Here is a 22,997-nt window from a genome sequence, read left to right as displayed (position 1 = left end):
CACCTTTAAGAATCCTGCCTCTTCCTGTGTCCCCTGCCGGATCTTTGTGCCTCATAGCCTTAGAGAAAGCTTCCAAGCGAGTATTCCTGCGTTCCTGTGTATTCCTGTGTTCCTGTGTATTCCTGTGTGTTCCCGCTCCTGAGTCCTGTGTTGCCGTGTTACCTGAGTTCCTCCATGTTGCTGTGTTCCGTGTGCCTGTGTTCCCGTTCCCACCTGCCTGGACCTCCTGTTGCTGACCCCGGACTTGGACCTGACGTTGCATCTCTGCCGCCTGCCCTGACCCTGTGCCTGGACCTGTCTACGAGATTGTCATCCGCTAAGGTACCTCGACCTCGGCTGCCGCCGTGGGCTAGTCACACCTGGGAACAACCTAGTGGTATCCTGCCGCAGCAAGTCCAACCCGCTTTGTGGCGGGCTCTGGTGAATACCAGGTGCCGCTAGGCTCCGGTTCCGGGTGTTGGCTAGTTACATCTCCCGCGGTGGTCCAGAGGATCCACTGATCCTAACAGTAAGATCCGGCCATGGATCCCACCGAGGTTCCACTTCCCACTCGACCAAACTTTGCCACCATAGTGGTCCAGCAATCCCGGGAGATTGCCGCTCAACGCGAACAGCTGGATCAAGTCACCACCATGCTGCAACAGCTGCTAGCCGCCCAGCAACAGCAACAGGTTCCTGTGTCTGCTCCCGTGGCTCCTGCAACCCCGGTCTGCCTTCCTGTTGCTGAACCACGACTACGGCTGTCTATGCCCAGCAAATTTGACGGAGACCCCAAACAGTGCAGGGGTTTTAATACTCAATGCTCCCTACAAATAGAACTTATGCCTTCGCAATTTGTCACGGAGCGTTCCAAGGTGGCATTTTTCGTCAGTCTTCTCTCTGGGAAGGCCCTGGCCTGGGCCACTCCTCTTTGGGACAGAGGCGACCCGGTCACGGCTACTCTTGCGGCTTTTCTGGCGGAGTTCCGGGCCATTTTTGAGGAACCAGCACGGGCTTCTTCTGCCGAGACTGCGTTGTTGAACCTGCGCCAAGGCAACTCATCTGTGGGAGAGTATGCTGTTCAGTTCCGCACCCTGGCCTCTGAACTTGCCTGGAACGATGCAGCTCTCATCGCCACCTTTAAGAAAGGACTCTCGCCGCAGGTCAAAGATGCGCTGGCGGCTCGGGATCTACCGTCAACTCTGGGTGGTCTCATCACACTGGCCGGTTTAAGGAACCGCCGAGGAACTTCGCTCTGAGCATCCTCAAGCTCAGGTAAGACGTTTTCCTCGCCTCGCACCTGCCTTCCAAAGACCGCTCCAGCCTCCGCCTGTATCGTCTGCTGAGGAACCCATGCAGGTGGACAGAATCCGGCTCTCTCTACAAGAGCGTTCCAGAAGACGACAGGAGAACCTTTGTCTGTATTGTGCCAGTCCAGGGCACTTCATCGGGACTTGTCCTGTTCGTCCCCCACGTCCGGGAAACGCCAGCACCTAGGGCTCTTGGGAGAAGCGTCCCTAGGTGTGTGCCAAGCTTCTCCACGGCTGATTATTCCTGTGCTCCTCAGCGTAGACACCGGCACCCAGATTCAAGTTTCTGCTTTCCTGGATTCAGGCTCTACAGCGAACTTTATGGACGCAGCCCTGGTCTCCCGGCATCACTTCCCAGTGGTTCGTCTTGAGAAACCATTGTCCATTGCCTCAGTCAGTGGCCAGATTCTTTCCGTGCCCATCCGGTTTCGCACGGAACCCCTGCTTCTGCAAGTTGGAATCTTGCATAAAGAAAGACTTTCTTTTTTTGTACTGCCCCAAAGCACTTCCACCCTCCTGTTGGGTCTCCCCTGGTTGCAGCAACATGCCCCTGTGCTGGACTGGCCCTCTGGGGATATTCTCCGTTGGGGCCCGGCTTGTTCTTCTCATGGTATGGATGTCCCTCGTCCGCTCCCTGTCTGGACTTCCACCTTGTCTCCCAAGCCCCTGGAGGGGCTCCCCGCTCCATACTTGGATTTCGCAGATGTGTTCTCCAAAAAACAGGCAGAGACTCTTCCTTCACATCGTCCCTATGATTGCCCCATCGACTTGCTGCCCGGCTCTTCTCCTCCATGGGGTCGGGTGTACCCGCTCTCGGTACCCGAGCCGCCATGTCTGAATATATTAAGGAAAATCTGCAAAGAGGTTTCATACGTAAATCCTCCTCTCCAGCTGGCGCAGGTTTCTTTTTTGTCACCAAGAAAGATGGCTCTCTTCGCCCCTGTATAGACTATCGCGGTCTTAACAAAGTCACCGTTAAGAATCGCTACCCCTTGCCGCTGATCACGGAGTTGTTTGATCGACTTTGCAATGCACCAGCCGTTTTCCAGGAATTCGTTAATGATATCTTCAGGGACTTATTGTACAGCTGTGTTGTGGTTTACCTGGATGACATCCTCGTGTTTTCTGCTGATCTCGAGTCCCATCAGTCCCATGTACGGCAAGTGCTCAGTCGCCTCAGGACTAACCATCTCTATGCCAAACTGGAAAAATGCCACTTTCATCAAAGGAGCCTTCCATTCCTTGGCTACATTATTTCCGTCAGAGGCCTGCAGATGGATCCTGCTAAACTATCTGCAGTTCTTCAGTGGCCACGCCCAGTGGGACTGCGTGCTATCCAAAGATTCCTGGGCTTTGTTAATTATTATAGGCAATTCATTCCACATTTTTCTTCCCTGGTAGCTCCACTGGTGGCGCTAACAAAGAAAGGTGTCAATTCTCGTCTCTGGCCCCCTGCGGCTGAGGAGGCCTTCACGAGATTAAAGACGGCGTTTTCCTCTGCATCTGTTCTTACCAGACCTGATACCGAAAAGCCATTCTTTCTGGAAGTCGATGCCTCTTCCGTAGGAGCTGGAGCGGATCTTACCCAGAAGGGGCCTAGGGGCCGAACTCTCTCCTGTGGCTTCTTCTCCAAAACATTTTCCTCCGCAGAGAGAAATTATTCTATAGGGGATCGTGAGCTTCTGGCTATCAAGCTTGCCTTGGAGGAATGGCGTCATCTGCTGGAGGGAGCTCGATTTCCAGTCAGTATTTTCACGGACCACAAGAACCTCCAGTACCTGCAGACAGCTCAACGGTTGAACCCACGTCAAGCCCGGTGGTCCCTATTCTTTTCCCGTTTTGACTTCCAGATCCATTTTCGCCCAGCCGAGAAAAACATCAAGGCTGACGCCCTGTCACGTGCTTCCGATGTTATGGGGGAGGACTATGCTCCGAGACACATCATTCCTCCAGAGAGGCTTGTGCTGGCAGCGCCGGTGGACCTTCGGCAATTACCTCCCGGCAAGACTTATGTATGACCTGGACTTCGAAAGAGGATCCTGACCTGGGGACATTCTTCTCAAGTGGCTGGGCACCCTGGGGTGCAGCGCTCTGTGGCCCTGATTTCCCGTTTCTATTGGTGGCCTGATTTGGTCAAGGACGTTCGGGATTTTGTGCGGTCTTGTGCCTCTTGTGCTCGCAATAAGCCCTCACGACAAAAACCAGCTGGTCTTCTGTTGCCGTTACCCGTGCCTACCTTCCCGTGGTCTCACGTGGCTATGGACTTCATTACCGATCTGCCGCCATCATCTGTCAATACCGTTATCTGGGTGATAACAGACCGCTTCTCTAAGATGTCCCATTTTGTCCCTCTACCAGGTTTGCCTTCAGCCCCACGTCTTGCCAGTCTCTTCTTCCAGCACATCTTCCGGCTTCATGGCCTTCCCCGGCACATCGTTTCTGATCGAGGTGTTCAGTTCATGTCCAAGTTCTGGAGATCTCTGTGAAATCAGCTGCAAGTGAAATTGGACTTTTCCTCTGCCTATCATCAGTCCAACGGCCAAGTTGAGAGGGTGAATCAGACTTTGGGATGCTATCTCCGCCACTTTGTGTCCGCTCGTCAGGATGACTGGGCTTCTCTTTTACCATGGGCGGAGTTTTCCTACAATTCCCTGGACTCCACTTCTGCTGGTTCTGCTCCCTTCTTTATTAATTACGGACTGCACCCACGGCCTCCTCTTCAGTTACCTGTGTCTGCAGATGTTCCTGCTGTGGAGGACTTGGTACAGGATCTAAAAGCCATCTGGGAACAAGTCCGTACCTCATTGCTCCAAACCTCTGCCAAGACCAAGCATCAAGCGGACAAGAAACGTCTGCCTTTTCCTGTCTTAGCTCCTGGTGACAGGGTCTGGTTATCCTCAAGGTACGTCCGACTGAAGATCCCTGGCTACAAATTGGGACCCCGGTTCTTGGGTCCATTTGATATCCTCAGTCGCATCAACCCGGTAGCCTACAAATTGCGGCTGCCTCCTAGCATGCGCATACCCAACTCCTTCCACGTTTCCCTCCTCAAGCCAGTCATCTTAAACCGCTTCACCCGACAAGTTCCTCTCCCTCCGGCCCCACAAGCGGACTCTACTGATGTCTTCGAGGTGAAGGAGATCCTGGATACTAAAACAGTGAGAGGTAGGCGGTTGTTTCTGGTAGACTGGAAGGGATTTGGTCCTGAGGAGAGATCTTGGGAGCCAGAGGATAACATCTTGGACAAGAGCCTGCTCCAACGTTTTCTCAGGCCCAAGAAGAGAGGGAGGCCGAAGGGGGGGGTACTGTCACGGGTGCTCCCGCGATCCCTGTTTCGGATCACGGGCGCATCCGTGCACCCCCGTCACCCCCGCTGCAGGCCGGTCTCTGCACTCACCTCTCCCGGCTCCTGCTCTTCCGCGGACTGCCGTGCGCGCGCGTCCCCGCCTCCTAGGGCGCGCGCGCGGCTCCTGACGAAAATTTAAAGGGCCAGCGCACTGCTAATTGGTGCACTGGCTGAACCTCACCTTTAAGAATCCTGCCTCTTCCTGTGTCCCCTGCCGGATCTTTGTGCCTCATATCCTTAGAGAAAGCTTCCAAGCGAGTATTCCTGCGTTCCTGTGTATTCCTGCGTTCCTGTGTATTCCTGTGTGTTCCCGCTCCTGAGTCCTGTGTTGCCGTGTTACCTGAGTTCCTCCGTGTTGCTGTGTTCCGTGTGCCTGTGTTCCCGTTCCCACCTGCCTGGACCTCCTGTTGCTGACCCCGGACTTGGACCTGACGTTGCATCTCTGCCGCCTGCCCTGACCCTGTGCCTGGACCTGTCTACGAGATTGTCATCCGCTAAGGTACCTCGACCTCGGCTGCCACCGTGGGCTAGTCACACCTGGGAACGACCTAGTGGTATCCTGCCACAGCAAGTCCAACCCGCTTTGCGGCGGGCTCTGGTGAATACCAGGTGCCGCTAGGCTCCGGTTCCGGGTGTTGGCTAGTTACATCTCCCGCGGTGGTCCAGAGGATCCACTGATCCTAACACATATACTATATACATAAGCAAATAAAACCATTTAAAACACTATGAAGTGTGAGTCTCAGTTAACCTAGTTCATAATCCGAAATATGACATAATAGTGTAATAAACTTCCCAATTCCCCTTTATGGTTAGTGTAACTATATCCTGGTATTCTAAAAAGATACAATAAATCACTTTCCTAAATAATCTAGTACTGAATAACTGCCAAGCTGGCCACCCCACACGTTCTGGCACATAGCCTCGTTGCTTCTTCAGGGGTATATGTCCGTAATAGCCAATAAAAATCTAATCAGAAACCATGGGTATGACACATGAGGAAAACACTAGATCACTGAGAGACAGTAACCAAGTAAGCATTCTTTTTTTGAATCCTGTTTTAAACATCTTTGAAATTTATTTTATGGATTAGGTAACCCCTTTAAAGCTGAGTTATTGAGTTGATTGAGTTAAAGGGGTATTTACATGAAGACAAGTTTTTTAAATATACTCAGGATAACAAAATAACACATTCTGTAATTCAATGTTATTAACAAAAATGAAGAATTTCACAGTTATAAATCTAATCTGTCTCGATCGGTCCTGATGTACACAATTTCAGTTGCCCTCTGTTAAGTCGACAGACATCTCTGCCTCTAGCCCGCCCCCAACTCTTGCATTCCATGACGAACTGAAACACACTGACTTTTTCTGCCATGCAAACAGCACATCTTGAGGAGAGCTACAAGCTACAGGCAGATAAGTTCTTTATCTGGGGGAAGGGGAGGGAGGCACATCAGATATGATAGTGTGTGTGTAGCTGAGATGCACGAGAGCTAAGTGTGTGATTGTGTTTTATATCCATCTCATGGATCTTATCATCTCATTTCTGATCTGTCTCATCTCTCTTTCTATGTGTCAGCTAAATGAAAGTGTATATGAACCTGTACCCTGAATCCAGGCACTTTGTCAGCTCACAGCATCTTGCAGCACAGAGGGACCATGAAGTACCTGATTAGAGAGTCCCTGCCCACACTCTGGAATTTTACACTGACCGTCACTGAGTTATAGGAGCTTAGTAAAAGCTGAATAAAACTGAGTAAAATTATACATTTAGGGGTTAAAAGTTATCTTTATTGTGTAAACATCACTAGAGAAATTACATTTCTTTCATGGGCAAACCCATTTCATTATCAAGAAGCAATATAAAGTCAATGATTTCTCAAGGCTTTAATAGAGAGACACATATCGAAAGAGAACACACTTCAAATGAATATTTTATGAGCATTGTATGATAAAATGCATTAATACTAATAATTACCAAAATATCCAGAAAAAATATATTGATGAGAAATTCTGAAGTTCCTAAAAAATGCTTTGAAGGATGTAATCTCTCTCTTTCACTGTACAGTTGCGGCCTAAAATTTTAAAGCATTAGAAAAGTGTGTTAATACCATAAATAACAAACATGAAACATGACATATAGTTGAAAGCTGACATCTTACTGCTTTATTATTGTATTTAATTTAATATTACTGTATTGTATTTAATATTATCTTGGTCTTGTTGGTGCAGAATGTGTTGAAATCTGGACAAAACTTCTGCTGTTCGAAATAGTGGATTGGTGGATACTAATATGGGTCGCTTTCTGCAAGTCCTTGAGAAATGGTGGTAAACAGAGGTCTTCATCATACTCCTTCATTATGGAAATTCCAATGTAAAACTGAAGACCAGTGGGAAAATCCAAAATCTTTATGCAGTCTGGGGCCAATCATAATTCGCCATTGGGTTTTTGTTTAAAAAAACAATCATAACATTCAGGACCTTGGGAAAGCTGGATTGCTTGTTTATAAACACATCACAACACAGAGCTTTCTGAACTGTCCAGACAGGACTAATCATCCTGAGCTGGATCAATTATGCACAGCAGCTGGGGGATGGTGCAGCGATTGATTACTTCTGCCTGTCAGGCACAACACAGTGATTACATCATTCTCTCCAGCAGTGCATAACTAATGTGAGAGAAGAAGCACTGGTTACTGTTTTTTTCAGCAAAACCACTCATCACAGGGGTAAACAAAATATGCTTCTGCATCAGTGTAGCTACAGCATTCTAAAGGTATGTTTGGCTCATAATGCATGGAATCAAAAGGTAGATTTCCTTTAATCCCACTGTGGGGTCCAAGTCAACAATCATTTTGTAGCATATTCTTGCTTTCTGATGACTGATTCCATGTGGTCATGTTTTCCTGGCTTACTTGAACTGATACCTCTGTGGCACAGAGAGGGTTTATACCTACACTACAATTTAGCTCTACTGATTTGTTTAATTAACTCCCACCAAAAGAGTAAAAAAAAATCAATCCCTCTGCCCCCCTCTACATGTAGTCTTCAATCTTCAGTCTAGCATTCTTGATATGACTAGAAGAAGGTGATACTAGAAAGGATCCTTTATTCAAAATAACAAGACAAATACCAAAATGCATATACGGTGATAGATGAAGTACTTGTTAATAAAGTACAATTCTTTTATAAATCTATATATGGCACAGATTTATTCAGTCTAGAAATTGGCATGCAACTGCAGGATTATTTAGGATTATTTTAGCAAGAAAAGTTTCATCTTTTCATTAAAATATTTATGACATTGAGTAACTGGATTTAAATCTGTGACTATTGCATAGACATTTTGCTCCAACTTGTGAAAATCTTATCCACATAAAGATTACCATTGTGTGCAGCTAAATACTATTTTGGGGCTATATGGAGCCTCTTCCCAATGAGATGTACAATATATCACAAGCTAAGGTATAACAGCTCCAGGCATCAATACAATGTAACTTCTGATATAAGATGAGCAACATCAAGTTTACATGTTAACATACATCTGAAGGTCTTTATGCACAATTATTTAAAAAAGAGTTATCTTACCACACAAACCCCACAGCATGCAGCTATGCAGGAGGCTACTAGGAGAAAAGCTGTACTTGCATATGAAAATAACAGGATACCAAATGAAAACTTGTATAATGTGTCATTACAGTCTTTAGGGTCAGTCTGATAGATTCTAAACACCCAAACACTTCCTAAAATGAAAAAAAAAATGAACATTATATTTTGACAAGCAAACGCTTTCATATATGCGGTAAGAAAAAAATTTGACTTTTTTTTTAACTTTTTTATGTATTTATGAAAATTTGTGTGAACAGACATAGGCTCGGTTCATTTATATTTTACATTTTTACACTTTTAAAGTGTAGCAAACTATTCAACTACATTTGTAGATTAGTTCTGCAGATGGTAATAATAAACTTTGAGAAGAAATACAGTAGGTTCCTGTGTTAATGGAAACACTTATGTTGTTGGGACAAGACCCTCCTTGTTACAATTGAATTGGTTTAAAAAAACAATTGAATGTTTTTTTTTCTGCCAGAAAAGACTAAATGGGGCACATATATCAAACTTTTGGCTTGCCTTTTTCTTTAATTTTTAATACTTTTCATAGTGCTTGTGCTTATTTACAACTTTTTTTGTGCTTAAAACAGTCTCCCTTCAAAGATCGCCATTATATAGTTTTCAGCAGGGTTCCCTGAGTTATCACCTAAATCCAGATGTGAAATGCGACTTTTTAAAAATCTATGGCTTCCCCTGACCAGGTGTAAAATAAGCTTGGAACCGATTGCAACTTTTTGAGAGTTTTTGCAACTTTTGTTTTAAAGTAAAACTACCACATGAAATGGTAGGTGTAAGCTTCAAAAACCGAGCACCAGCTCAGGAGCATATTTTCGTTATCCTCCTAAACCGCTGTATCGCGGTTTAAACACTTTAGTATCTTTATATGTTAAGCCGGTTCGCCGCACCGTGCGCGCGGCTCTCCGGCATTTCCTATTTAGGCGCTTGCCGCACAGTCGCGCGCATGGTGCACCGAGCGCGTACCACGGTGCGGCGAACCGGCTTAACATATAAAGATACTAAAGTCTTTAAACCGTGATACAGTGGTTTAGGAGGATAACGAAAGTATGCTCCGGCACCAGCTCACCCTGAGCTGGTGCTCGGTTTTTGAAGCTTACACCTACCATTTCATGTGGTAGGTTTCCTTAAAAAGCTGCAAATTTACTAAAGACCAAAGGACACATGTATCAATAAGGCCAGACCGGCTACATGTCTTTAGTAGCTTGCAAATAAGGTCATATCTCTTGACCTACAAGTAACCTGACATGATGTTCTCCACAATCTGCAGATGTAAGTTAATGGATTTTTCTAGTGCATACATCATGCTTTTTTGCTGTAAAAATGAAAATTTTCTTATATACTTTATGTGACGTTTGAGTCGGCATCCTCCTTGGTTCATGTTGTTAGCATGAGGAGAAACAGAATTTCTGGATAACTCTAACTCAAAAGTCTGAACTGTGTTCTAGATCTGTGTTGCTGATTGAGCCTACCACGCCCAGCTCTCTGCAGCTTGGTTCTAGTCAAGCAGTAGTTAACTCACTCTAAATGTCAGAGCCCAGACTCTTTCACCAAGAGCAGGGTTCCTGACTAACACATAAATATTTTGTGCGTGCTATGTCTCTTGCCAGTTAAAGTCATTTTTAACAGCTCTACATTCTATGTGAGTATTTAGCTTTCTCTGCTTTTCTGATCATCTAATTCTTAGCTATTGTTTTGTGACTGTCCATTTGAGTATGCAATTTTGTACCTTTTATGCTATGTCTGTTGTGATCTGGATTATTTGCCACCCTTATTGTGTTTATTTGTTTTTAATCTTGTTTCTTGTCTGCACTTTGCAGTAGGGAGGGACCATTAACATGATTGTCCCATATGGCCTAAGTCAGTGGTGGCGAACCTATGGCACGGGTACCAGAGGTGGCACTCGGAGCCCTTTCTGTGGGCACCCAGGCTTTCACCCCAACGCAGAGTTTGCCAGCTAGGACTCAAGGCTTTCTCCTGTGATCCAATACAGCCCAAGACGCACCATTCTCAGCGCTATTCTAAAGTAACATCCTTTGCTGCTTGGACTACAGGAGGACTACAGGAGTACTACAGGAGCGGGAAAGGCTGGATAGAGATGGATTGTCATTTGAGCTCCTGCTCTGGGTTCCCTGATTCTTCCTCTTCAGGGGACCCTGGAGGGAAGCTACAATCCAAATTTCTCCATCTTTCTATTGTATTGGTGTCCTCAGGATGCTAATACGATTAAAACCTGTGATACAGCAGGGATCAATAAGTTACTGCTTAAATTGTCATCTTGGCACTTTGCGACGTGCAAGTAGATTTTGGTTGTAGCTTGGGCACTCTGTCTCCAAAAGGTTCGCCATCACTGGCCTAGGTTATGCAGAGGAAAGCAGGCAGGGTTGTTGGGGGCTGACGTTTTAGAGTGCACTGTAATACCTGTTGACCCTGAGTTCAGCATCCCTATTACACTTAGTCTTAAATTTCAAAATATAACCTTACATATAGCTTAGTTCGGAGTACTCTTGTTTACATTTAGAGGTAAATATACATATATATATATATGTTTATTGTGACAGGACTAGGGAAAAAGTGTACAATACATATAATAAATTAAAATAGTCTTTTGTTTATTTACCTGCAATGAACCAAGCAAATGCAAACAGGCTCACAATTGTCTCTAAAGCATACATCACCTTGGGAGCCAAAAGATGCAGTGGTGATAATACAAACATAATTAAACTAGTTACACCAGCCACTATTAGGTAAATTGGAATGTTCGGCTCTATTGCACAGTCCTTGATGTAAATGGATCCTGAAAACAAAGTAGCATAACATTTTATAATAGTGCCACTGCAAAAGCATAAAACACCAACAAATAAGAAAAATTTGTCTTACCCATAGCAATCATAGCAATGCCGACAGCATTCAAAAGTACCATGACAATTATTATAGATACTGCAATAAAAAAAGGTTAATTTTTTATTATTTAAAAGAAACAAAGCAACATTACAAAATTTGATGATAAGAATAAGAACACAAATATTCCTTTACAGGACAAACAGCATATTTAGCTATAAGTTAGTAAGATATTTTTATTAATTTTTTTATAGATCCTGCATTGTCAGTTTCTACAAATTTTTGTGCAAAATTAACATGGGTGCAAACTTTTTTCATCCATACTTAATCAATTATCTGCAATAAATTTGACTCTTCTCTTAGTGTTTCTTGTGTTTAATTTCTATCATGTTCCTCAAAAATGTGCATAAAAGCTTACTCTAGTAACATATTTAAAAAAGCTTTGTTATATTTTATAACATTTACTCAATAAAACATTCTTTTGGGGCACCAAATTTGATATCAATCTTTTTTTTATCAAAAATGTGTAAACATACTTACAACATACATACTTAATATACAAAAGTAGTTTCAACATGAGCCTGTTGAGATGGGTACCACAACTGTGGAAAACATCTTGTGGGGTACCAATTCCAAAAACACTTCACCCATTAGTCCTTAATTTCCCCAATTAATAATTAATTAATAATTACTAAATTTAATTACAAGTCCATACCTACACAGAATTTATAACTGTACTACTGCTTATCTGACTTTACAAAACTGAAAACATACACTTTATAGTATAGGTCAGTGATGGCGAACCTATGGCACGGGTGCCAGAGGTGGCACTCGGGGACCTTTCTGTGGGCACCCAGGCTGTTGCCCCAGGACCATGTTCACCAGACAATCTTGCTGCAGTCCTAGACAATAGAGATGCAGCTCTCTGCACTCTTTTAAGGTGACATATGCTTGACTGATTGGAACTGAGTAAGAAGGTGTGAACAGGGCCAGAATATTTTTGGAGGTCCTACTACTGGCCCCACGATTCTTCCTGTACAGAGAGACCCTGGAGAGAAGCTACAATAATGTCTGAATTTACCTTCCTGCTTTCAACTGTATTGGAGTCCTCAGGGGGCTGATACGATTGAATGTTGTGGAACAACAGAGAGCAATAAGTTGCTGTTTAAAGAGAACCCGTCATGCAAAATAACCCCCCTAAACTAAATATATTTTCATAAACTGCCATTAGAGAGCATTGCCTCTATCCCTTCATTGTCCCTCTACATGCCTGTAAACTTAAGCAATGAGGTCCTAAATCTGTATGCAAATGACCTGTGAAATGTCCAATGAGTCATTAGCATATTCAAGCTGTCCAGCTTATTCATGAGTGGGCGGTACAGCCACACCCCCAGTGCTTGACTGACAGTCTGTGTAATGATGTGAGGCTGTATAATGATGTGCTTTCCTGGTGCTGGCGCCCCCTGCAGATTGTGTGTGTGAGTGTGTGTGTATAGGAGAGATACAACAGCTCCAGGCAGCCATGTTATAGTAGAACATGTCAGGTACTTGTGTAGCTGATGTCTGTGTCTCACACATGTGTATTAGGAGTATGCAGCATGTCAGCAGATGCAGCACACACACTAGCAATGCTTTACTATACATTACACACAGACATGAGCAGGGGGAGGAGAGAGGAGGGGTAACAGGGGTGACATCACTGCCTCTGACCATGTGACCAGCCTCATTTACATAATAAAGAATAGATGATTTTATAATGATTAATGTATGAATTGACTAGATAAAGGTTGGGATGGGATCCTTGTGAGCTGCTCCAACAGGTAGTAGTGACAGGACTAGTGACACAGACCTGATGACAGGTGTCCTTTAGGTTTTGGTTGTGGTTTGGGCACCCGGGCTCTAAAAGGTTCGCTTTGTTTATCTCCACATGATTCCAGATTGTTTCGATGATTCTAGGAGACAAAAGTCCACCAGTCCATAGCTTACCTAGGTCCCTACTACATTTGTTCTGAAAGCAACAATAGAGAATATTGTAAAATAATCTTTTAATGGGTTCCCCTAATTCATTTATAACAGTCACCATATACATATTCCAAAATAAAATTATATAGAGTACTCCACATAAGGCCGCCCGTTTATTTAAAATCCAGCCCCTATATACAGATCCCCCATAGACAGTATATAGAGCCAGCCCTCCCCTTGTATACACAGCTCCTCCCCCCAGTATACACAGCCCCTCCCCCAGTATGCATAGCCTCTTCCCCAGTATACAAAGCCTCCCTCAGTATACACAGTCTCCCCCATAGTATACACAGCCTTCCTCCAGTATACACAGCCTCCCATGTAGTATACACAGCTTCCCCAGTAGTATACACAGCCTCCCAGGTAGTATACAGAGCTACCCCAGTAGTATACGCAGCTCCCCTGTAGTATATAAAGCCTCCCCTGTAGTATACACAACCCCCCTGTAGTATATACAGCCTCCCAGGGTGTATACAGACTTACCCCAGTAGTATACACAGCTCCCCTGTAGTATACACAGCTCCCCTCTAGTATATACAGCCTCTCCTGTAGTATGTATAGCCTCCCCTGTAGTATATACACCCTCCCGGGTAGTATACACAGCCTCCCCTGTAGTATAAACTGCCCTGCTGTTGTATACATCCTCCCCAGTAGTATATTCAGCCTCCCCTGTAGTATACACAGCCTCACCAGTAGTATACACAGAATGGCATGCAGTATACACAGCCTCCCCAGTAGTATACACAGCCTCACCAGCAGTATATACAGTCTCACCAGCAGTATACACAGCCTGCAATGTAGTATATACAGTCTCACCAGCAGTATACACAGCCTGCAATGTAGTATATACAGCCTCCCCAGTTTACACAGATTCCCCATTAATATATACAGCTTTACCAGTAGTATACACAGCCTCCCCTGTAGTATATACAGCTTTACCAGTAGTATACACAGCCTCCCCTGTAGTATATACAGCCTCCCCAGGTGTATACACAGCCTCCCCCTTAGTATATACAGCCATGACACCCCAAAAAATAATAAACCTAGTGTCAGGGTTCGGGGTCACTGGACCCCCTAGACCACTGCGGGAGATGGTACTAGCCAACACCTGGGACCGGTAAAAGTGGCACCTGGTCTTCACCAGAACCCTCCGCAATGCGGGATGGACTTGCTGCGGCAGGTGCCACCAGGTCATTCCACAGTTGTTACTAGCCCACGGTGGTGGCCAAGGTCGAGGTACAGAACCGGGATCCAGGCTCAAGGTCAGGGACAGGCATGTAGTCAGGGCTGGTGGCAGAGATGCAAGGTCACAGGTCAGGTCCGAGGTCACAACAGGAATTCAAGGCAGATCGGGAACAAGGAAGGAAATGGGAATGAATGCAAGGAAGCTTTCTCTATGGTTTATAGCTCAAAGAACACCTTGTACTTACCTCCAGCGCCAGCTTTCCCCCACAGCTCCTCATTCTCTTCTTCTGACAGCACTAGCAGCCGAGTTGTCTGTAGTGACACAGGCTGGCGTGCATGAAGACGTCATGCCGGCCTTTGTCCTGCAGAGCGGTGCACACAGGCGAGCAGCGTGGATGAAATTGATTTTTTAGGTAGTACAGACTGGCCAGCATTTGGCCAGTCTATACTAGCAGCAATTTCCTGCCGCCAAAAGCGTTCCCAAATCTGCCTCCTGGGGCAGGTACTTCACACACCTCATGGCAGATGCAGCTCTGAGCCAGAAGTGGATGCAGGAAAAAAATACTCTTCCAAAAAGCTGTCTCCACTGAGTTCCCAATGTCAGCCAGGAATGCCTGATGAAAGTGTGTCAACTTGGACCCAGGAAGCCTCACCACAAATTCTTTCCACCAGAAATCTCCTCATGTCCAAGATGCTGCTAATCCTCTGGTTAAACATGACGTTGATCTTCAGAAACAATGTACAAAAAAGTGCGCTAAAGAAAAAAAGACACTAGTCTTTATTTCAAATACTTGTAAACAGGGGTGCTTAAAAAGAACACCTAAATTGGAATTGTTTGTGTCTTGGAATAATTTCTTTTCTAAACCATAACTTTTTATTATTATCCAGAGAAGTTTAGTTTATAGCACACAATAAACATTCAAATATTACCTGAATTACATACTAGCAATGTTTCACCACTATATGTGGCATCATCAGGGGAAGGAATCTGGTTAAATGTCACATTCCTTCCCATGGTGATGCCACGTACCGTGGTGAAACATGTTGAGGGGGGGGGGGGCAAATCTTACTTTTTAATTGAAACCAGTTATGATGAACATATATGTATATTGGGGAATCACATGCCAGATTTTGTCCTGTTCATAAAGTCATCCATATAATCCCTTACCTTGCCAGGCCCTCAGCCTGGCACCAACTGTTCCAGAGGCTTTCCACTATTTCTTAAACATGAGACAATGGGGGAGATTTATTAAGCTGTCTAAGAGTAAGAATGTTCTTAGTTGCCCAATTACAGCGCAGCTTTCATTTTACCAGTGCTCATGAATATTTTAAAGGGGAGTTGTTATTAGTTGCCATGGGCAACTAAGAACATTCTTACTCTTAGACAGATTGTTAAATCTACTCCAATGAGTCATAAAACTCTTAGTCCAATATGTTGGTTAGGGACAGTTATGGAGTTATGGTCCTTCTCAGCCCAAGGGCAAATACATTTTTGGAATCTGTATTTCCAGGGGATTACATAGCTATGTCTCACAAGATTCTAGCATTCTTGTACACCAAGATACAAATATTTCTGAATGGTACCAACAAATGGGTTAGGTTTGGTATCATTGCGATCCAGGGATTCACTCGGATCCAATGCTATCAGAACCCTGAGCCTATGACTTCCCTTTGAGAAGCTATGACTGCTCCAGGGTTCTGGATTTAATACCAAGGAGGAGGGTCCTCAAAGCCCCCCTGGGGTGTGCCTGCACCTAATATAATCAGAACACCACTGATGCCCATTGTCGTTCTTCTGGGAAACCATTTACCATCAAGTGTGTAATGGATGCTTCTGTGACCCATATCCGCATACCCATACCTGTGTGCCTCCCTGTGCCCCGAAGCCAGTCTGCAGCCTCACTCACCTTCACTGGCTCCAGCAGTGGTCCCCATGCTCCAGCGCGTGTGTCCCTGTCTCCTAGTGCGCGCACAGGTCGCCTCTGGAAGATTTAAAGGGCCAGCATGCTGATAATTGGCCAGCCCTTTCCTGTGTCCCCTGCCAGATCTTTGTGCCTCGTTCCTGAGAGAAAGCTTTGTCCCTATGCCTTGTGATTGTCTGCTGGATTCCCGTTATGACCCCAGTTCCGTTCCTGACTTCGCTCCTATGCTGCCTGTCCTGACTTTCCGCTACGTCCCCGACTCTGATCCCATGTTGCTTGTCCTGACCTCCTGCCTGTTCATGACTCTTTCTGGTGGTACCACGCCACAGCAAGTCCAACTCGATTTGTGGCGGGCTCTGGTGAAAACCGGGTGCCACTTAGACCCCGCTCCCATGGTATCGGCTTGAGTCATTGTCTGCGGTGGTACAGTGGGTCCACTGCCCCTGACAAAACGCAGGAGGGATCTTAGTGTGTGGACTATCCGTTTCCATTAGGCCCACACACAAGGTAATTAACATATACATTCGGATACTTGTAGTACTACCCGCGTATTTGTACTCTGTTTAACTGTATATATCTATTGTGTGTACTCTTTGTCTAGTGTGTCCTTAAGGCAATTAGATATAAAATTTACAATTACATTTACTCTTATGTTTTATATAAAAACAATAAAAGTAGACTAAAACGACATATATATATATATATATGTTGTGTATATATATATATATATATATATATATATATATATATATATATATATACATACACTCACCGGCCACTTTATTAGGTACACCTGTCCAACTGCTCGTTAACACTTAATTTCTAATCAGCCAATCACATGGCATGCATTTAGGCATGTAGACATGGTCAAGACAATCTCCTGCAGTTCAAACCGAGCATCAGTATGGGGAAGAAAGGTGATTTGAGTGCCTTTGAACGTGGCATGGTTGTTGGTGCCAGAAGGGCTGGTCTGAGTATTTCAGAAACTACTGATCTACTGGGATTTTCACGCACAACCATCTCTAGGGTTTACAGAGAATGGTCCGAAAAAGAAAAAAAATCCAGTGAGCGCAGTTCTGTGGGCGGAAATGCCTTGTTGATGCCAGAGGTCAGAGGAGAATGGGCAGACTGGTTTGAGCTGATAGAAAGGCAACAGTGACTCAAATCGCCACCCGTTACAACCAAGGTAGGCAGAAGAGCATCTCTGAACGCACAGTACGTTGAACTTTGAAACAGATGGGCTACAGCAGCAGAAGACCACACCGGTTGCCACTCCTTTCAGCTAAGAACAGGAAACTGAGGCTACAATTTGCACAAGCTCATCGAAATTGGACAGTAGAAGATTGGAAAAACGTTGCCTGGTCTGATGAGTCTCGATTTCTGCTGCGACATTCGGATGGTAGGGTCAGAATTTGGCGTCAACAACATGAAAGCATGGATCCATCCTGCCTTGTATCAACGGTTCAGGCTGGTGGTGGTGGTGTCATGGTGTAGGGAATATTTTCTTGGCACTCTTAGGGCCCCCTGGTACGAATTGAGCATCGTTGCAACGCTACAGCCTACCTGAGTATTGTTGCTGACCATGTCCATCCCTTTATGACCACAATGTACCCAACATCTGATGGCTACTTTCAGCAGGATAATGCGCCATGTCATAAAGCTGGAATTATCTCAGACTGGTTTCTTGAACATGACAATGAGTTCACTGTACTCAAATGGCCTCCACAGTCACCAGATCTCAATCCAATAGAGCATCTTTGGGATGTGGTGGAACGGGAGATTCGCATCATGGATGTGCGGCAACTGTGTGATGCCATCATGTCAAATAGACCAAAATCTCAGAGGAATGCTTCCAGCACCTTGTTGAATCTATGCCACGAAGAATTGAGGCAGTTCTGAAGGCAAAAGGGGGTCCAACCCGTTACTAGCATGGTGTACCTAATAAAGTGGCCGGTGAGTGTATATATATATATATATAGCTTTTATTGTTTATATAGAAAATGTAAGAGTAATAATGTGTTACACATTATAAACAATAAGACAGTAAAAGTTAAATTTTAACCTTTTCACTCAAAACTTTCCCTTTTTCTGAGTTTCTCCTCTTACTGCTATACTTAATGCAGTGGTTTATACCTGTGAGTGTTTAACCTCTTTGAGTCTTAACATGTTTTAGAAAATAAATTATTCATAGACACAAAAAATTCCAATGTATTTGTTCTATTTAAGCACCGCTGTTTACAGGGTAATCTACACAAAAAGTCAAACCTAGCAGATTTTATATAATGTACAATGTGTATTCAATCACATGGTTGTTTCAAGTTCTCCTTTTATTACAAACATTCCTAATGCTTTTTATGGCCAGGTAAAAAGAAGACTTACCAATCTTGGCTGCAGACTCCATTTCAGTTCCCTTTATCTAAAGCAAGAAATAAAGTTATCTGAACACTCATTTTCATGTCTAGTGTATACAAATAGTTTAAAGTATAAATGAACGTTTGAAGCTAATTTATTTTTTGCTTCAGAAACAAATTTTTAACTTTGTAATATGTTCATTAAGTAAAGAAGAGTGTTGACAATTTTCAAAGGTCAAAAGTTTTGTCCCCAAAAAGTCACTATTCAAGACCATGTGCGATCATTTTCAATGATAATTACTTGCATTCTTTACTGTAATGCATCTGTATTTTTTGTGTATTGCCATGAAAAGAACTATACTGAAAACGTTTAGAATTTTTTACGGAAAGTATCACATCTCCCGTACCCGTGCCCCTCTGTGTACGCCAGAGCGGCGTTCACACTGCTTACCTCTCCCCGCTCCTGATTCTGACCCCTGGCTGTGCGCACGCGTCTCCTAGGGCGCGCATGCAGCGGCTTCAGAAAATTTTAAGGGCCAGCACACCGTTAATTGGCGCTGGCCATTTCCCAGAATTCTATGAAATTCTGCTTCTCCCTGAAAGTGTTCCATGCCCTTTGCTAGTTTTGTGATTTCCTGTTGTGACCCCAGTTCAATTCCTGACTACGCTCCTCCGCTGCCTGCCTTGACCTATTGCTACGCCCCGACTCTGATCCCGTGCTGCCTGTCCTAACCTCTTGCGTGTACCCGACTAAGATTCTGAAGTCTTTGTACTTCGCCTTGGCTGCCACCGCGGACAAAGTCGCACCTTTGGAATGACCTGGTGGTACCACGCTACAGCAAGTCCAATCCGCTCTGCGGCGGGCTCTGGTGAGAAATGGGTGCCACTTAGATTCCGGTCCCAGGTGACGGCTTACGTCATCGTCCACGGTGGTCTAGTGGGTCCACTACCCCAGAAGCCTGACAACATAGTTCTTTAATTTGGCCCTAATGGTTTGGTTTGCAGGCTTTTAACCTTTCAATTGGTTATATAATTTTATTTAATTATTGGTATTTGTGGAATGGTATACTGTATATATTTTATTGTTATAAAAAGCCAAAACTTGCTTAAAATTAACATATACAAGCCGAGTTTTTCAGCACAAAATTTGTGCCAACCTGAGGGAACTGGAGATAATCTGCAAGGAAGAATAGCAGAGGATCCCCAAATCCAGGTGTGAAAAACGTGTTGCCTCATTCCCAAGAAGACTCATGGCTGTACTAGCCCAAAAGAAAGATGCTTCTACTCAATACTGAGCAAAGGGTCTGAATACTTATGACCATATTATATTTTAGTTTTTTTTTGTTTTAATATATTAGCAAAAATATCTACATTTCTCTTTTTTCTGGCAAAATGGGGTACAGAGTTTACATTAAAGAGCAAAAAAATAAGTTGTTTCATCTTACCAATTGGATGCAGTAATACAAAGAGTGAAAAGGGGTCTAAATAATTTCCTTACCCACTGTATGTGTGCCCCATAGATTGGCAAATAGATAAAGGTGGTGAGGTAGCAATGGTTGAAACTAAGATAAACTGCCCAATGTCTTTCTTACATATTGCGAACCTTGTGAGCATCAATTTTACTTCAGAACTACTAGACAGTTTTAACTTTTATAAATATTTTTAAACAGTTTAACAAATTTGTCCTGTTTTATGGAACATTTTTATAAATTCTACACTTGAACTCTCAAAAACTTTAAAAAAGACGCACAAAAAGCTAAATTAAAAATTCCATTAAGGTCAATTACAGTACACTAGTATTATCTATTGAATACACTTAACAAGCTTGATATGGGGATAATAAGGATTGATGCAGTGGGTAATTTTATGTTCTAGTGATAAGAAAGCAGTATTTCTCACCTTTGCAAAAGCTGTGATCCCAGTCTCCTAGATACAATATGTCACAATCTGTCTCTAGCAGTGCTTTTAAATGCTGGCCCTACCTAGTAACAAGATCCTTATCAATAAAAGGAAGGTGTTGGCAAGTGTTTTCAGTCGGGCATGTTTCTCAATTCATATCATTCATATAATATGAAAATGAAAGTGAAAAATGTCAGTGATAAATTCTAATGGAGATTGTTGTTATGCAACTATAGAAGGTGAAAACTAATAGAAAGTGAGATCATAAATGTCAGGATCAGGGGTAGTGGACCCACTCAACCACCGCGAGCGATGATGTAAGCCAGCACTTGAGAGTGGAGTCTAATTACACTTGTTTTTCACTAAAGCCCGCCGCAAAGTGGGTTGGACTTGCTGTGGCGGGATACCACCAGGTCGCTCCACAGGCATGACTTGCTCTCGGTGGTGGCCAAGGCGTGGTACAGAGTCAGCAGGCTAAATCGGAGTCGTTATCAGGCTGAAGGTCAGGACAGGCAGCAGAGAATAGACGTCAGGAACGTAGCAGGAGGTCACAACGGTAATATACAGACAGTCACGGAATGCTTTCTCAATGGCATAAGGGCACAAAGATATGGCAGGGGACACAGGAAGGGCAGCCAGCGGCAATCATCGGCAGCGTTGGGACTGCCGCTAAAGCGAGGACAGGTGAGTGAAGCTGGTGCTGGCATGGAGGGGCACACAGAGGAACACGGCGGTACCCACGCTTCGCCTTCCCCTCACCTTGGCCTGAAGGAATCTTTGAAGAACAGAACGGTCCAGAATATTTTCTTCAGGTTCCCAGGATCTCTCTTCAGGCCCGACCAATTCCAGTTGATAAAGAGGAAGCGCTCCTCTGTAATTGACTTCATATCCAGGATCTCCTTTACCTCAAAGACATTGGTGGAATCAGCCTCAGGAGCAGGAGGAGGTACTTGCCAAGAGAAATGGTTCAGGATGACAGGATTTAGCAGAGAGATGTGTATGGTGTTTGGGATGAGCATGGTGGGAGGAAGACAAAGCTTATAAGCCACAGGGTTAATGCGCTTCAGCACCTCAAATGGACCCAAGAAACGAGGCCCAAGTTTGTAGCTTGGAATCTTCAGCCAGACTACCAAGAAGACAGCCTCACTTTATCATCCGGAGAGAAGATCGGAGGGGACCTGCATTTTTGTCAGCCTGGGTTTTGGTGAGCATGCATGCCCGAATTAGAGACTGACGTGCTTACACCCAGATGGACTTAAGTCTTGAACCAATTCTTCCATGGCAGGAACATCAGAAGGCACTGACAGTGGAAGAGGCGGGCGTGGATGTCGTCTATAGACAATAAAGAAGGGAGCGGCAGCGGTAGAGTCCAGAGAATTATAGGAGAATTCCACCAAAAGTAAGAGGGTAGAGCAATCATCCTGAGGAGCAGTGACAAAGTGATGTATATGGCAGCCGAGAGTCTGGTTGACCCTCTCCACTTGCCCATTAGTCTGCGGATGATATGCAGAGGAGAAGCTTAAATTGCAGTTGGCTGCACAATGAATGCCAGAACGTGGAAACAAACTGGACCCCTTGGTCCAGACCCAGCAGAGAAATTTAGTAGGACATCTTAGAGAACTGGTCTGTGACTACCCAGATGATGATATTACCAGAAGATGGTGGAAGATCCATAACAAAATCCATGGCTATGTGAGTCCACGGGCAACTGGGCATCAGCAATGGCAGGAGCAGATCTGCTGGCTTGAGATGTGATGACTTGTTACGGGCACAGAAAGTGCAGGAACTCACAAAAACTCATACATCCTTGAAGATATCTGGCCAGCAGTAGTAACGAGATATGAGAGCGACAGATCTCTGTACCCAAGGGTGCCCAACCACACAAGAGCAATGTCCTCAAGTTAGTATCTTCTTCCGAAGAGCAGGTCGGACATAGGTATTTCCAGGAGCAAGCTGCTGTAGATCCACAGGAGCGGCAACAACCAGCCATTCAGGAGGAACAATCGGTCGAGGAGCTGGTTCTTCCTCAATTACATCTGGGGCACAAGAGAGGGCATCAGCCTTAACATACTGCTCTGCTAGATGGAAATGTATCATGAAATTAAAGCGGGAGAAAAAGAGGGCCCAACAAGCCTGTCGAGGATTGAGGTAATGAGGGGTCTGGAGATATAGGAGATTCTTGTGATCTATGTAGATACAGACTGGATGAGGAGCTCCTTCCAGAAGATAACGCCATTCTTCCAAAGAAAGTTTTATGGCCAGAAGCTCTCAATCACTTATGGAATAATTCCTCTCTGCGGCTGAGAAGGTCTTTGAGAAGAAGCTGCAGGTGAGGGTTTGACCTCTGGGCCCTTTCTGGGTGAGAACGGATCCAGCACCAACCTAGGAGGTGTCAACCTCTAGCAGGAATGGTTTCTCAGTATCAGGCGAAGTGAGAACGGAAGCAGAGGCAAAGGCAGACTTCAGCTTGGAGAAAGCTTCTTCAGCTGCCTGAAGCCAGAGTTTTGGATCA

The 22,997-nt window shown here is 44.6% G+C and overlaps 1 protein-coding gene across 1 annotated transcript; it reads right to left on the bottom strand.

Annotated features, from left to right (window-relative positions):
• Window positions 1–6,426: 6,426 nt before the first annotated feature.
• LOC140068968 (transmembrane protein 272-like) lies at window positions 6,427–20,555 on the bottom strand. The gene is made up of 6 exons (XM_072114313.1): window positions 20,486–20,555; window positions 18,615–18,651; window positions 11,146–11,205; window positions 10,886–11,062; window positions 8,227–8,381; window positions 6,427–6,713 (listed from the first exon to the last, which is right to left on the bottom strand). Exons 2-6 carry the CDS (start codon window positions 18,634–18,636, stop codon window positions 6,696–6,698), a joined length of 432 nt encoding a protein of 143 aa, XP_071970414.1. The 5' UTR covers window positions 18,637–18,651; window positions 20,486–20,555; the 3' UTR covers window positions 6,427–6,695.
• Window positions 20,556–22,997: the final 2,442 nt, after the last annotated feature.

This window comes from Engystomops pustulosus, chromosome 7 (assembly GCF_040894005.1).
Source record: "Engystomops pustulosus chromosome 7, aEngPut4.maternal, whole genome shotgun sequence".
In the NCBI taxonomy this organism is placed as follows: Eukaryota; Metazoa; Chordata; class Amphibia; order Anura; family Leptodactylidae; genus Engystomops; species Engystomops pustulosus.
The sequence above is the reverse complement of the archived record's forward strand: the minus strand, read 5'-3'. Positions and strand labels throughout refer to the sequence as shown.

Coding starts and splice junctions, on each gene's coding strand:
- LOC140068968 (XM_072114313.1), bottom strand. CDS start 18,636: ATGGAGTCTGCAGCCAAGATTG. Junction 11,206..18,614: donor GGAGTCTGCAGCCAAGATTG/GTAAGTCTTCTT, acceptor TTTTTATTGCAG/TATCTATAATAATTGTCATG. Junction 11,063..11,145: donor CATTGCTATGATTGCTATGG/GTAAGACAAATT, acceptor CTTTGTTTTCAG/GATCCATTTACATCAAGGAC.